This window comes from Dendropsophus ebraccatus, chromosome 6 (genome assembly GCF_027789765.1).
Source record: "Dendropsophus ebraccatus isolate aDenEbr1 chromosome 6, aDenEbr1.pat, whole genome shotgun sequence".
In the NCBI taxonomy this organism is placed as follows: Eukaryota; Metazoa; Chordata; class Amphibia; order Anura; family Hylidae; genus Dendropsophus; species Dendropsophus ebraccatus.
In genome coordinates this window covers 104427850-104441226 of record NC_091459.1, presented here as the reverse complement: position 1 = coordinate 104441226, position 13377 = coordinate 104427850, and the positions used below count along the sequence as shown (strand labels likewise).

The following is a 13377-nucleotide window of genomic DNA, read 5'->3' as shown; positions in this document are numbered from 1 at the left end:
GAGAACCAAGTCATATTGTAAAAAAGTGACCTATTGCATGGTGCTACTTTGCATTGCAGGTCTATAAGATGGTCTGAGACCTTGGACGTTGGTGCACACCAGCAGTGCGGCTGTAGGGAAGAATATCACCCTGAAAGAGCTGGTTGCTTCCCAGCATGCTCTGGGCAGACCTGACGAACCTTCCCACTACACTGAACAGAGGGGAACGGTCGTGAAACGGGTCGGATCTGACAGCACAGCAGAGATGCTTCTGGGATCCGTCTTCCTCTTCCTCATCATACTCCAAACCCTCCTCCTCTTCAAGTTGAGAGGCTGGCTCAGGGCCCTCGGAGCCAGGGCTTGAGAGGGTGGGGGAGGGGGTTATTTCGGCCATGCTGTCGCTCATGCATGTGGTGAATAAGGGTGAGCTGAGATCAGAAAGGGGGAGGGTGGAGGTTAGTATGAAACAGAATTGATAATTCCACACCAGGGCTGGAAAACCCAAGGGAGCTTGGAAAAGGGCTTGGGAATACAAACTGGTGATATAAAAAATAGCAGGGGTACACAGAAAAATAGAAGTTTATGAGTGAAAGGCTACAAACCAATGGACAGAGAAAAGTTGTGGAACAGGGAAGAATGAGTAAGCAAGGTCGAGAGCAGAAAGAAAAATTTTCCCTGCTAAATAAGCTTACATTAATGAATCAAGATATTGTTAGAAGAGAACAGTAGATTATCAACGATCAGTGTTATTTATTGTGTCTGATTCCAATGAATAATGGTATCCTCATTGGATCTATACAGTTATGTAGCCAGATTTTTCTACATCTCACGATTTGTTACCAATGGATTTTAGTAACCGAAAATTTCTAATAATAAATCAAGTGTAGAGTTCTAGTAATAGAAAGCAAATCTGCATTTATTTATTGGACAATCAAGAACCCAATACATAAGCCCTGGGTACATAAGGCATTACTAGCGTAAACAGGGAGCTTAATTTCTAACCAAATGTGTTTATCGGATTTCCAAGAGAACTTGCAGTGTATCCATGTTGGGACAAAAGAGCAACTTACCTGCCCACCAAGCGAAACCAGGGGAAGCGATCATAGAATGGATCTCCTCCAGTCACTACATTATCACAGTCTTCAGTCAGTCCAGATGGAAGCTCAGCTGCACGGTCATACATCTCACGCATCATGTCCAAGCGTTGCCTGTGAACATAGTGAAGTATGGTTGATGAAACGGAAGGACACTGTAATAGATGTAAGTACTATCCAATGAGCTACCTTTTCCCCGAACACAAGGGTGGGGATTTTCGAAGACGCCAAGTACGTCGGTCTTATATTAGGCCCTGCCCCCTTTTCTCCGGCAGGATTCACTAAGAAGCATACGCCTCTTAGTGAATCCGGCCGAAGAAAAGGGGGCAGGGCCTAATATATGACCTGCGTACCAAATCTATACCTGCTTCCAGCAGGTGTAGATTTGCATCATGATTTACGCCTGCGAGGAGGCGTAAATCATGATAAATGAGGCGTGGGAGGAGGCCACGCCTTCTCCCTGCCTTTTCACACACCCCAAGCTCTGTCAGTCCGCCCTTTGGGCGAGCCAGGCGTTCGGAGGCAGACGCCAGGGAGAAGGGGCGCATTTCATAAATGTTCCCCTAGATCTATGCTAGCTTGTATTGGGTATAAACATTAAAATTGGAAACTACCATCTCAGTAGGTGGACTATCCCTATTTATGAGCTAATTTCAAATTTATATACTATATTATTATTTTATTTTTCTTTTATTTTCCAGTACAGAGCTTTTTTCTCCACTGGTTCATTGTGTGGGGGGATCCAGAGCAGACAACCCTCCTCTATGTTGGTAATTTCCACCATTGGGCTACTTTTATAAGCAATGAAAAATATCATAGTACAGTTAACATTGTCACTAGAGATGAGCAAACCTCAAGCACATTTCTGTTTGTCCAAACCAGAACTCTCAGCATTTGATCACCAGAGGCTGAAAGTTGGATGCAGCCCTAGAGAGACCTCTATGGCCTATGGCTGTATCCATGTTTTTCAGGCAACCTTACGGCTGCATCCAACTTCTTCAACCTCCGGTAATCAAACGCAGAGGACTCGGGTTCGGACGAACACAGGTTTGCTCATCTCTACTAGTCACTTTATTCAAATAAAGCACAAAGGTTACCTGAGTTTTTCAAGCGTCCAGTAGTGAGTTGCACCATTTTTCTGGTCTTGAACTTCCACAGCCACAATGGTTCTTGGGAAAGGACGCTTCTCACGCTCTGAGTGGGCATCAGGGGGCAACAAGTCAGGTGGTAGTGGTGAATACAGAGTATCAGTCAGCAACACAAACTGGAACTGGACCTGGAAAGACAGAGGAGTTTGCAATGTTAGGATATTATACCTATAGGAAATGGTAGGACAGTAGAAAGATGCATTGCTCTTTATTATAGTTAGGTAGAGCAGGTGTCTAATAAAACAGCCAGTGAATTTTACTATGCAAGGCTGGGCCCCCCATGTTTCTACATATTGCAAGTTCAAATGTTGTCTCATACATCCAGCTATTTGCTGCAAGTAAGTTGCTTTACTTTCTGGAGATAGATATATATATATTGACATATGATCATAACTATTAAAGGGGTAGTGCGGCGCTAAACATTTATTCACAAAATAACACACATTACAAGGTTATACAACTTTGTAATGTATGTTATGTATGTGAATGGCCCCCTTCCCTGTGTTCCCCCCACCCACGCTAGACCCGGAAGTGTTGGTGCAGTATACTCACCGCATCTCGTGTCGACCCCCGTCCGCCATCTTGGGACAATGACATCGTCTTCGGGAGGCCGGCCGAACCGCTTCATCCGTCCTTCATGCCAGCCGCCCTCTGCCGCGTCATCAGCTGCTCAGCCGCGATTGACTGAGCATAACTGTGCTCAGCCAATCGCGGCTGAGCAGCTGGTGATGTGGCAGAGGGGGGCCTGCATGAGGGACGGATGGAGCGGTTCAGCCGGCCTCCCGAAGACGACGCTATTGTCACAAGATGGCGGACGGGGGTCGACACGAGATGCGGTGAGTATACTGCACCAACACTTCCGGGTCTAGCGTGGGTGGGGGGAACACAGGGAAGGGGACCATTCACATACATAACATACATTACAAAGTTGTATAACCTTGTAATGTGTGTTATTTTGTAAATAAATGGTTAGCACCGCACTACCCCTTTAATCAGTAAATAACTGATTCATTTATTATCTCTTCTTTGGTTATAATCTACTAATATTTTTTATTTATATAGTTGTAGGGTTTTATGCTTTCCCTATGTTTGGCACGGGTTTCCTCAAGGTAGTCCTATGTATTCCCACATGCTAGAAAATCTATGAAACTGGCCTAGATGTATATATGTGTGTCTGAGATAGGGAAAGGAAACCGTAAGATAATTGGCACTAAGGAATATGTTGGTGCTCTATCGGGGTGCGCTCACGCGTTCAGGTTTTTAATTGCTGTTACTGAATATAAACCAAGGATCAGCTGCTGTATGTCCTGCAGGAAGTGGTGTATTCTTTCCAGTCTGAAAATGTGCTCCCTGCTGCCACCTCTGTCCATGTCAGGAACTGTCCAGAGCAAATATGGACAGAGGTGACAGCAGAGAGCAGCATATTAGGCTGGAATGAATAGATCGCGTCCTGCAGAACATATAGCAGCTGATAAGCACTGGACAGATTGAGGTTTATATATATATATATATATATATAAAAGTCAGTTATAAGTCTGTATAACTTTCTGACACTAGTTGATTTAATTTTTTTTTCTGGAGTACCCCTTTAATTATCCAATTTAGGGAACTAGACATACTTCCATATGTTAAGAACATCAATGAACATTTTTAACTTAACAAAACTAGAACACAAAAATATAACGTAAATAGAGAGGGGGTTGGGGTTGGAAGACATCCTGAAGGTTTCTCCAATCTTTAGTCAGTATTACCTTCTTTTTTAGCTCCACACTGATGGCATTGGCCTCCTTCAAGAAGATGGCATTGCCCCAAAGCTGGTCACGCAGTGACGTGAATTGGTACCATTTCCACTTTCGAAAAGCCCATAGAGCCAGATCATACTCCTGATCCGTCCACTGAACTAAAGCATAATAACATATATGTTTAATTGTAGGTTAGCCCTCATAGAGAAATAGTCGTATGACAAATTGGTGCAATGAGATGAGGATTATCACGCAAAAATGTGCATGTTGGATCATATGTAGGAAAGTGCTTTGCTACTATTTCATGTGAAGGGTTTATTCATCTGAATGCAGATCAGATATTTTAGCATATTTACCATCGTCCTCAGGTTCTTCCTCCTCTTCAGTGACCTCAGTATAATATCTAGAATCCATCTGCCTTTGTAGCGCTTCCAGACGACTTTCATAATCCTGTAGAGTAAATGACAAGGAGTGTATATGTTATATGTTGTCCCCTTGCTAGGGATAGGTCAACTGGCTACTATGCATGTAGGCCTTCAAGTACGAAACAACATGGTTTACTGGTGAGTGCTATTGTCTTGCACCATTGAAGCCAAGGCATTACAGAACACACACATATATATATATATATATATATATATATATATATATATATATATATATGTGTGTGTATATTATGTACATATATCATTGTCTCTATAGTTAAATATGCAATACTATTGTGAATGAGTTAATGCAAAGTGTCAAATATCTGGTGAGATTCCCAGTGATCAGCTGTAACTAGAGTTGAGCGAACCGGGTTCGAGTCGAGCTGAACCCGAACTTTCGGCATTTGATTAGCTGGGGCTGCTGAACTTGGATAAAGCTCTAAGGTTGTCTGGAAAACATGGATACAGCCAATGACTATATCCATGTTTTCCACATAGCCTTGGTGCTTTATCCAAATTCAGCAGCCACCGCTAATCAAATGCCGAAAGTTCGCGTTAAGATCGACTCGAGCATGCTCCAGGTTCGCTCATCTCTATCTGTAACCTATGAGGAGGTCTGGTGGGAAGTGTTAGATTTTAGCACCGACACAGTGCCCATTCGTATCCATAGGTTGCCTGTATTAGGCTATGTTCACACAACGTCAAAAAGGCGGCCAATTTCACTATTTAAAAAAAATGTCCGTTTTGCCACGATTTAACTGACTGCAATGGCAATGCATTGAAATCAATGGGAAGACAGACGTCCAATGCACACAATGTATTGAATAACAGATGTTTTTACTGCGAGCGTGAAAATAATGGATATGATCATTATTTTTGGACGTCTTTTGCAAACAGCGGACATTTTTTATTAGTTGTTCACACACAGTTTTTCTTTTTTCACCGTTCTTTCTCCATTTTTACTATTAAATTCAATGGACTTTTCAATTAAGCCACACCCAAAGGCCAATTAGTAACCCCAAGCTAGAATAACGTCTGTTATTTTAGACTCAAAGTGATGGACGTCATTTTAAACGGAGCTGAAAAAACGTTGTGTGAGCATAGCCTAATGGAGAACAACAGTGTTTTGGCATTACCAAGACTGTACATATTATGTTCTTCTTACCAATCTCTGCTGCTCCAGAAGGTAGGTCGCTTCCTCACGTTCTCTTCTGTACTGGTCTTCCAACTCCTGAAGTCTGATGGAGAAAAAGTAGAGGCATAGCTTTATTATACAGAGGAGGATTACGATAATGTCTAACGTATGAGTGAACATGTAAATACGTCATAAACTTTATCCTGTCATGAAATAGACATCTAATCCAACCAAAAAGTTAGTTTTCATAGATGTTAGTTTTCATAGACTGAGAAAAGTCGTATACATTTCATTGATATCAGTAGAAATTACAGTAAGCTTGTGAGGATGAAGAGGTGGTTTTGAACACAAAGCCACCCGAATGGACAATGGATCCATTTATAGTCATCATTGGTGGGTGTTGCTGCTAGAACACCAATAATTTGACTATATTGGCATGTGATCATATATGACATTTTCCAGGACCTGTCTTTCCTTACAGACTCACCTTTGCTCCATCTCCTGCTTCATGTCTATACCTTGCTTCTCAAGTAACTCCCGCTGAGCAAAAGCCCAGTCCACCGGCTCTACAGGAGTCTCTGCACATGGAGTACGTTCCCTCTCTTGGCGCGCTTGTTCAGGATGGGTGAAGCGAAATACATGACTCTTCCCCATAATGATTCGATTACCTAAATGGAAAAAGGAACACTGGTAACACATATTCTACATGGTACCAGGAGGAAATAAGATGGTAACTATATTATGGGCCATACGCATTTTGTGCCTCCCCTGTCTGTTGGGTTCAAAAATTCACCAGTAATATATAATTCAGTAAATCATTGACTAGTCATCTCCTTACCAAGCTACACCTGATGAATCAGCACCTTCAATGATTATGACTATACTTCCACAGCCTCTTACTGTAACAGTCATAGAATCTAAACTTTACACCTTTCAAACAATAAAACCTATTTTCAGCTATGAAATAAATGAACATATATTGGTAAATAAAGTTATTTTGCTACTTTAATGTGGTATTTCATGCTTCCCTGTAATTGACTTCCTATCCTTGCTGTACACTCTAGCTGGCAATTCAGCCAACACTATCATTATTGAAAAACCTATAAGATTACTAACATGGAAGTATAGACACTGGCTTATTACTCTGTGCCTCAAGAATGTAATCTGTGAATGTAGTTTATTTATTGGGTTCTTTTTATTTATTTTATTTATCACATGGGCTAAACACAGGGAATGTATTCTTTTTTTTATTAATAATTATAAACAGGGAATGAATTCTTACCAGATCTCAGCACACACGCATCTGTCACTTTCTTCCCATTTACGTATGTGTCAGCCCCTTCACAAGGCTCAAGTGTCACTATAACTGTAATAGAGCAGAAATATTAACATTGAACAAATATTACAGGTGACAATTTTGCTATTCTAATTATCTGGTCTTATTACCTGATCCACAAGGTGTGATATCACTTCGGAATATACAGTGCTCTTCACGGATGAAATGTCCGCTGAGGACTATATCCTGTCTCCTCTCTACATCCTCACGTCCAACTCTGTAAAAAAAAAAAATAATAATAATAATGCACATATTACATACCCGATAATCATGTGTAGAGAAACAGAACGAAAACCATAATTCCTCATGCTGTAGAATAAAAAAATTTTTTTCTATGTAAACCTGTCTGACCTTCTTTTGTCCTCTATTAATATCAAGTCTTTTTCATCTCCTGGATGTCTTTCATGCATCTTCCATTCTATTAAATTTCTAATTTGAAACTTACCTAGTATTTAAAAGGATACTCCAGAGAAAAAAATATATATTATAGTTTTGTAAATTACTTCTATTTAAAAATCTCAAGTCTTCCAGTGCTTATCAGCTGCTGGAAGTTCTGCAGGAAGTGATGTACACTTTCCAGCCTAACATTGTGCTCTCTGCTGCCACCTCTGTCAATATCATGAGCTGCCCAGAGCTAGAGAGGTTTTCTGTTTCGGCTCCATGTAATAAAGACAACGTTCATCCAAAGTAACGATCATCGGCTGATCGTTGTCTTTCAACACACAGAAAAATCATCTGCCTCCAGCCGCTCATAGCTCCATGCAATGTGTGGCCGATGGCTGATGACTGTGTAATAAAAAAAAAAAAACAACTTTATACATACCTGTCCCCAGTGTTCTCCAAAATTCTGCCCAGTCCCGCAGCAACCACTGGAACTCCAGAGCCGGTCTCTGAAGTGGCAGGCCACTCAGCCAGTCACTTGACGAGACGGGACAGCGCGATGGCCAGTAATTGGCTAAGTGGCCTGTCACTTCAGAGACCGCCTCTAAAGTTCCAGCAGCAGCTGGCAAAAGCTTGGAGCCGGGGAGTGTGGTCAGGTATGTATAACATTTATTATTTTATCCTTTTTTAAACTTAAGGCAATGATGTCCATGCAGCCCTTGCCATATGATAGTCGAGCGTATAATAGACTCAGTAAGTGAGCGCCAATCTAGCAGATCAGCACTCGCTTATCCAGAATATCGAGCTAGGCATGGGGCTATGTAATAGGCGCTACTATATTTCATTGTCTTACAAAGCACTTGGGTTGAATTTAAGGTGTTTTGCGTCATTATCTGTAATATAAACTATCGTGCTATCTATTTTACAGCTTTTGACTAATTTTGATCAGAAATTTTAACTGCATGCACTTCAGAATCCATCCTGGTAATTCTATTCACAGTCTGCAGTGATTTAGATTCTCAAAAGTACTAAGACAAATGACTGATAAGCAGTGGCTGGAAAGGGCGTGGAAGAACAGGAGTCATGTGACCCTTCTTTTGCAACTGGCCGCCGGCTAGCTCTGTCGTCTTCCCATATTTGCCACTGCTACCAGGGGCCTTGAATTGATGCATTTTATTGTATATATTACTGTAATGATATAAAGGTAGCAGGGACAAATCAGCTATGCAGTCAGTTCATGAGGACTTAGCGAAATTGGCCAGCAATACATATGACATGTTGATTTCACATTTCAGTGTATCACATACAATATAATGTACAGAGGTGTGCAATATGTCAGGACTCAGGTAACCCCTAAATGAACATAAAAAAGAAATAGAGGAAAGCAAACAAGAGAAAAAAAGGGGGAAGGAAGGGTGATATAGTTTTCTCAAAGCGTCATCAGCCGCTCAGCCACGATTGGCTGAGCACAGTTATGCTCAGCCAATCGCGGCTGAGCATCGGATGACGCTGCAGAGTGCGGCCGGCATTCGGGACAGTCGGAGCTGTTCGCCGGCCGGCCGAAGACGTCACTGACTGAAGATCGGAGACGGGGGTCGGCACGTGACAGGTATGTATAGCGAACCACACTTCCGGGTACACGGGTGGAGGTGGTGGGACACAGGGAAGGGGGACATTCACAGGCATAACATACATTACAAAGTTGTATAACTTTGTAATGTGTGTTATTCTGTGAATAATTCTTTACCGCCGCACTACCCCTTTAAGGAAAAGAATACCTAAGAGTAGGACATCCACACCTTTTGGCCTATTCTTAGTTCACATACTTACATACATAATTATTTTACAAGATCATCCATACACCACTGTATGGCACACTAGGGATTCTGTTCATACAATCTCAGTGTTTGCATAATTCCCTGTGTAAATACATTGTCGCATTTTCGGCATTGTTCTAAAGCCCCTATTAAAGCCCCTGATCATTGCCGTTTCAGCCTGTTGAAAGACAACATGGTGCATGTTGGCTGATCGTTGTCTTCTATTACACTAAACAATTATCGTCCGTAACGGTTGGTATCGGCTGAATAATCACATTTGGGACCTATTCTCCACAAAATGGCGTCTGTGCCACATCCTAAATGCCCACCATGGACTGTATACATAAAAAGCTAAACCAAACACTAAAAAATGAGGGAGAAAAGAAATAGGGAGAGAGTACTGTACTCACCTTGTAATACCATCTTTGATGTAGTATAATAGACACTCAGACATTAAAGGATCTTCATTGAGGTTCACAAGATGAGGAGTCTGAAGAACACAAAAAAGGTATGGTAGACATAGAATTCAAAAATATACAGTAGTCATAGAAACAAATAGATATAATAGTAGATTACAATACAACTAGCAAGGCACAGCAATATAAGTTCTGCCTGCAAGTGTTGACTATTACCTTAGAAGAGAATCTACAAATACTCAGGATAGAATGGTGCAAAGTATGTAAGATGTATGTTCCAACAGTATAGAGTCCACCAACGTTCACATGGTTCAGTTTGGAAAAGTGCATGCCCTCCAAAACAGTCTGCAATCTCACACTATATTTAGGGATCTTTCTACATTACAAACAATAAAGTAACTGTCCAGTCAGAAGTGCAACATTGATAGGGGATGGTCACCCACTGTTTATACAGGCTTCTGTATGTACAAGGATTGTAAGTGCCCTTTTACATTGCTCAACGAGACGCAGGAAATGAGCAATGATCTGTGAGATCGCAAGGCTCGGCTAATCATGGGGCCGCATGAATGATAGCTGAATTGTTTGTGAGGCCATTTAAATGCATTGTTATCAGTAGCACACCCACCGTTTAGAAAGGGAGATGTGTGGCCAATAATAATAATTTTAATGGCCATGCAAAACATTCAAGCAGCCGATCGCTGGCTCCTTTGCACAGGACAATTATTCCTAGGAACATTGCCGATATTTGGCACAACCTAAGGTGCACACCACCAGTCTCGTGACTGGTTCATCCTGCTCTCTCCCTCCTCCCTGCTCTGCCTCCTCTGACTGTCTGCTGTGTATCAGCACAAGCCCATAACAGACTCACCAGGAAGTCAGTGAATGAAGAGGTGGATCAGCTAGTGCAGTATGATTAATAACTACAGACCGCTAAGCCACCATTGAGAAAGATGCCGTAAATGAAGTGAGAATACAGAGCGTGGAGCCTCGATGGTCACTTTAAAGTAAATGCACTGATCATCTGTATAACATTTGACATTCACTGTATTATGCATGCAGCGAAGAAGAGTAGAGGCTGGAAAGTAAAGGAGCACACCAATACTGCACCAACCTCTTTGGGGGAATAAACCCCAACAAGCTCTGAGTACATTTCCAGAGGTGCCGTGTTGATCTGATATTCCCATGCAATGAGAATGTGAGGGATTAAAACATAGGTGATAAACTTACAACCTTAGCCTTTGACCACCATCACAAATATATTTTTTATTATTATAGGTTTATTCTGTTATTGTGTTTCTACAGCTATATGTTCCCCAGGGGTTCTGCACCCCAAAATACTCATCAAAACTGTTGACATTCTGCATCCAATGGAAGGGAATCGTGAATTGCATATCCCAATCACATGCAGGAGGAAGGATCTTAGAAAAAAATCAGCTTGTTCATTATTTTGGGAATTCTGTATAGATATGCCATAGGCCAGCCTCAGTGTAACATATCATTAATAACTAACTAGTTCAGTGCTATGTGTAGTCCAAAAGGATACTGCATTAAAAATGTGTTTGAGATATATATATATATATATATATATATATATATATATATATACCAACTACTCTAGATACACGTTCAATAATACAGCCACCCATTGGCCAAAAAGTTGCTTGTCCATTCATGACAGCTATTTGGAATTGGATTCTACAGTTCAGTCTTGGAAAATGTGCATCTAGCTTGGAAGCAAGTAGGATTACAGCAAATAAGCAACACAAATATGATTTTCTGGTACTGAGATAATGCAGGGTTCTACAGAGATTGAGATGCTGCATATAAAAGGTAGGGCTGATATATCCAGACCTTTCCTGATTTTAGCTTGTTCATTTTCCATCATTCTCTCACATAGAATTATAATGCCCTCGAAGAACTTTACTTTACTATCAGCAAATATTAACCATATAAAACAGTGCTAAAATGCTAACCATATTAAAACTCAAAATAATAAAAAATGAGTAAAAATATCAGTAACGTAATTAATGGAGAATGAATGTAAATGCCTATAATGGAAACCTATAACTACTCCACAACAGCATTTTGGCTGTTTCAGCCATTTACACTTAAGCCAGGTCTTTACAAATTGAAAAACTAAAAGCCTGTTCACACTACGGAATCAGCACCAAAATTCCGTGCGGAACCCCCGAGTGCGGACTCAAGAGCGGAGGCGTGCGAGCCCTCCCATTCAAAAGGATAGTCTGTGTGTGACGGTTTCCCACAGAATTTTGGCACCAATTCCGTAGTGTGAACATTAACTCTGGATACAAGGGACCTCTGTATAGTCAACTCCCCCCCATTTAATCACATTGGTATGCATATTAACATGTATATACGCTGGAAATGAAATATCGTACAATACAAAAGTTGGACATAAAAATTTTTTAATTTACCTTCTTAGGTGAAAACACTCCAAGTGTTCCTCCATCTTCTCTCATGGCAACCCCCATCTCCGCCAGTAAAGCTTCTCTGTATGGAGAAGAAAACTGTTAATGGACATCAGCCAACCACATAGGTCTCTGCCGCTCAAAACATGAAATAATGGGGTACACATCTATATAAGAGTATGTGATTATTATATCAGTTACCTGTCCATACGTATAGCCTCAGTGCGTCGTAGCTTCTCCTCCCACGTCTCATTGAGCTCAGCAATAATTTTCTCTGTTTCCTATTTAATGAAAATAAAAGACTATTTCAAGTGAAAGGCTGCTGAAGTAACGTACATATAGTATGCGCAGTATTGGTCACTTGGACATTGGGGTTGACTAAATGGTTCTAAAAGTTGTTTGATAGGAATTGCCAAACAAACAAGAGAACGTCTGTGAAATCAGAGGAATTTTTATCAAGGTCATAAAGTCCTGTGAGGTAAAAATTCATGTACCAATGGGGTTCTGTATGTCAATATGTGAAGGTTCTGTGGGGTGCCAATCCGTTGTCATACTAGTCTGAGGCCTTCTAAAGGTATTCATGGCTGCCCTGGTAGATTGGCAAGAACGATTTACCACAGAAAGGCTGTACTAATAGATTGGTAATTTAACTGTTCGAGGTAATACCATAGTATTACTGTGAGCTGTATAGGCATCAAATGTTTAAAGGAACAAAAAATTATAAAAAAAACAAAACCTGAACTTGTTTAGAATATTTAAAAAAAAACAACAAACATTAACATTTTAAATCACCAGTTTACAATTTTTTTTATATAAAGGAAACCTAAACCAAAAAAAAAAACAATCATATTGGGTAAATGTTAAAATATCATGTTTTTGCCAGCATTGCTGTTTTTGGTCACTTATCAAAGATGGAATAAAAAGCGACCAAAAAAATCCCATCTACTGTTTGTCTGGAAAAAAAACCCCCACAGATTACAAAAAAATCCCTTATACAGGTTAGAAGGCGGAAAAATAAAAAAAGTTATAGGGATCAGAACATGGTAATTAAAAACATTTTTTTTGTAGATAGTAAGTTATTTGAAAGAAAAAGTATTTCACTGGAGTACCCCTTTAAGTCTTCATAACTATAATTTTTTTTTTTTTTGAACATCCATATAGCCCATATAGCAGACTGGGTTTGTAGGGCATACCTTAAGCCTCTCGATGGCCTCTTCACTTCCAGGTGTGAATGCAAGACGCTCATGTAGGCTGCAGACAGAAGCAGCTCGACTGGACAAACCAGACATAGAGGATGAAGGACTCATACCCGTGAGGGCATTCACCGCTGTGAAGAGATTGTCAGGAGCATGACGCGTGTGTAGGACATTGGCGTTATCCACAGGACACACATCTATAAAGAGCAGAAGCCAGAGAAAAGGGGGGCACCGAACAGGAAGGACATGGCAAGGTGTGGACAAGAAGAGACACAA

The 13377-nt window shown here is 40.8% G+C and overlaps 1 protein-coding gene across 12 annotated transcripts in view; it reads right to left on the bottom strand.

Moving 5' to 3' along the window:
• The window catches only part of KIF1A (kinesin family member 1A), a 105085-nt gene that overhangs the window by 28584 nt on the left and 63124 nt on the right, over positions 1 to 13377 (bottom strand). For 3 of the 12 annotated variants that reach the window (XM_069975489.1, XM_069975490.1, XM_069975491.1), the window contains exons 14-26: positions 13099 to 13298; positions 12107 to 12186; positions 11912 to 11987; positions 9471 to 9550; positions 6973 to 7079; positions 6809 to 6892; positions 6014 to 6194; positions 5557 to 5629; positions 4320 to 4413; positions 3973 to 4121; positions 2171 to 2349; positions 1050 to 1187; positions 180 to 407 (exon numbers count right to left, since the gene is read on the bottom strand). In XM_069975489.1, the coding sequence (XP_069831590.1) occupies positions 180 to 407; positions 1050 to 1187; positions 2171 to 2349; positions 3973 to 4121; positions 4320 to 4413; positions 5557 to 5629; positions 6014 to 6194; positions 6809 to 6892; positions 6973 to 7079; positions 9471 to 9550; positions 11912 to 11987; positions 12107 to 12186; positions 13099 to 13298 (1669 nt within the window). The remainder of the gene's footprint in view (positions 1 to 179; positions 408 to 1049; positions 1188 to 2170; positions 2350 to 3972; positions 4122 to 4319; positions 4414 to 5556; positions 5630 to 6013; positions 6195 to 6808; positions 6893 to 6972; positions 7080 to 9470; positions 9551 to 11911; positions 11988 to 12106; positions 12187 to 13098; positions 13299 to 13377) is intronic. The other 9 variants (XM_069975492.1, XM_069975493.1, XM_069975496.1 and 6 more) reach the window with 3 other exon arrangements.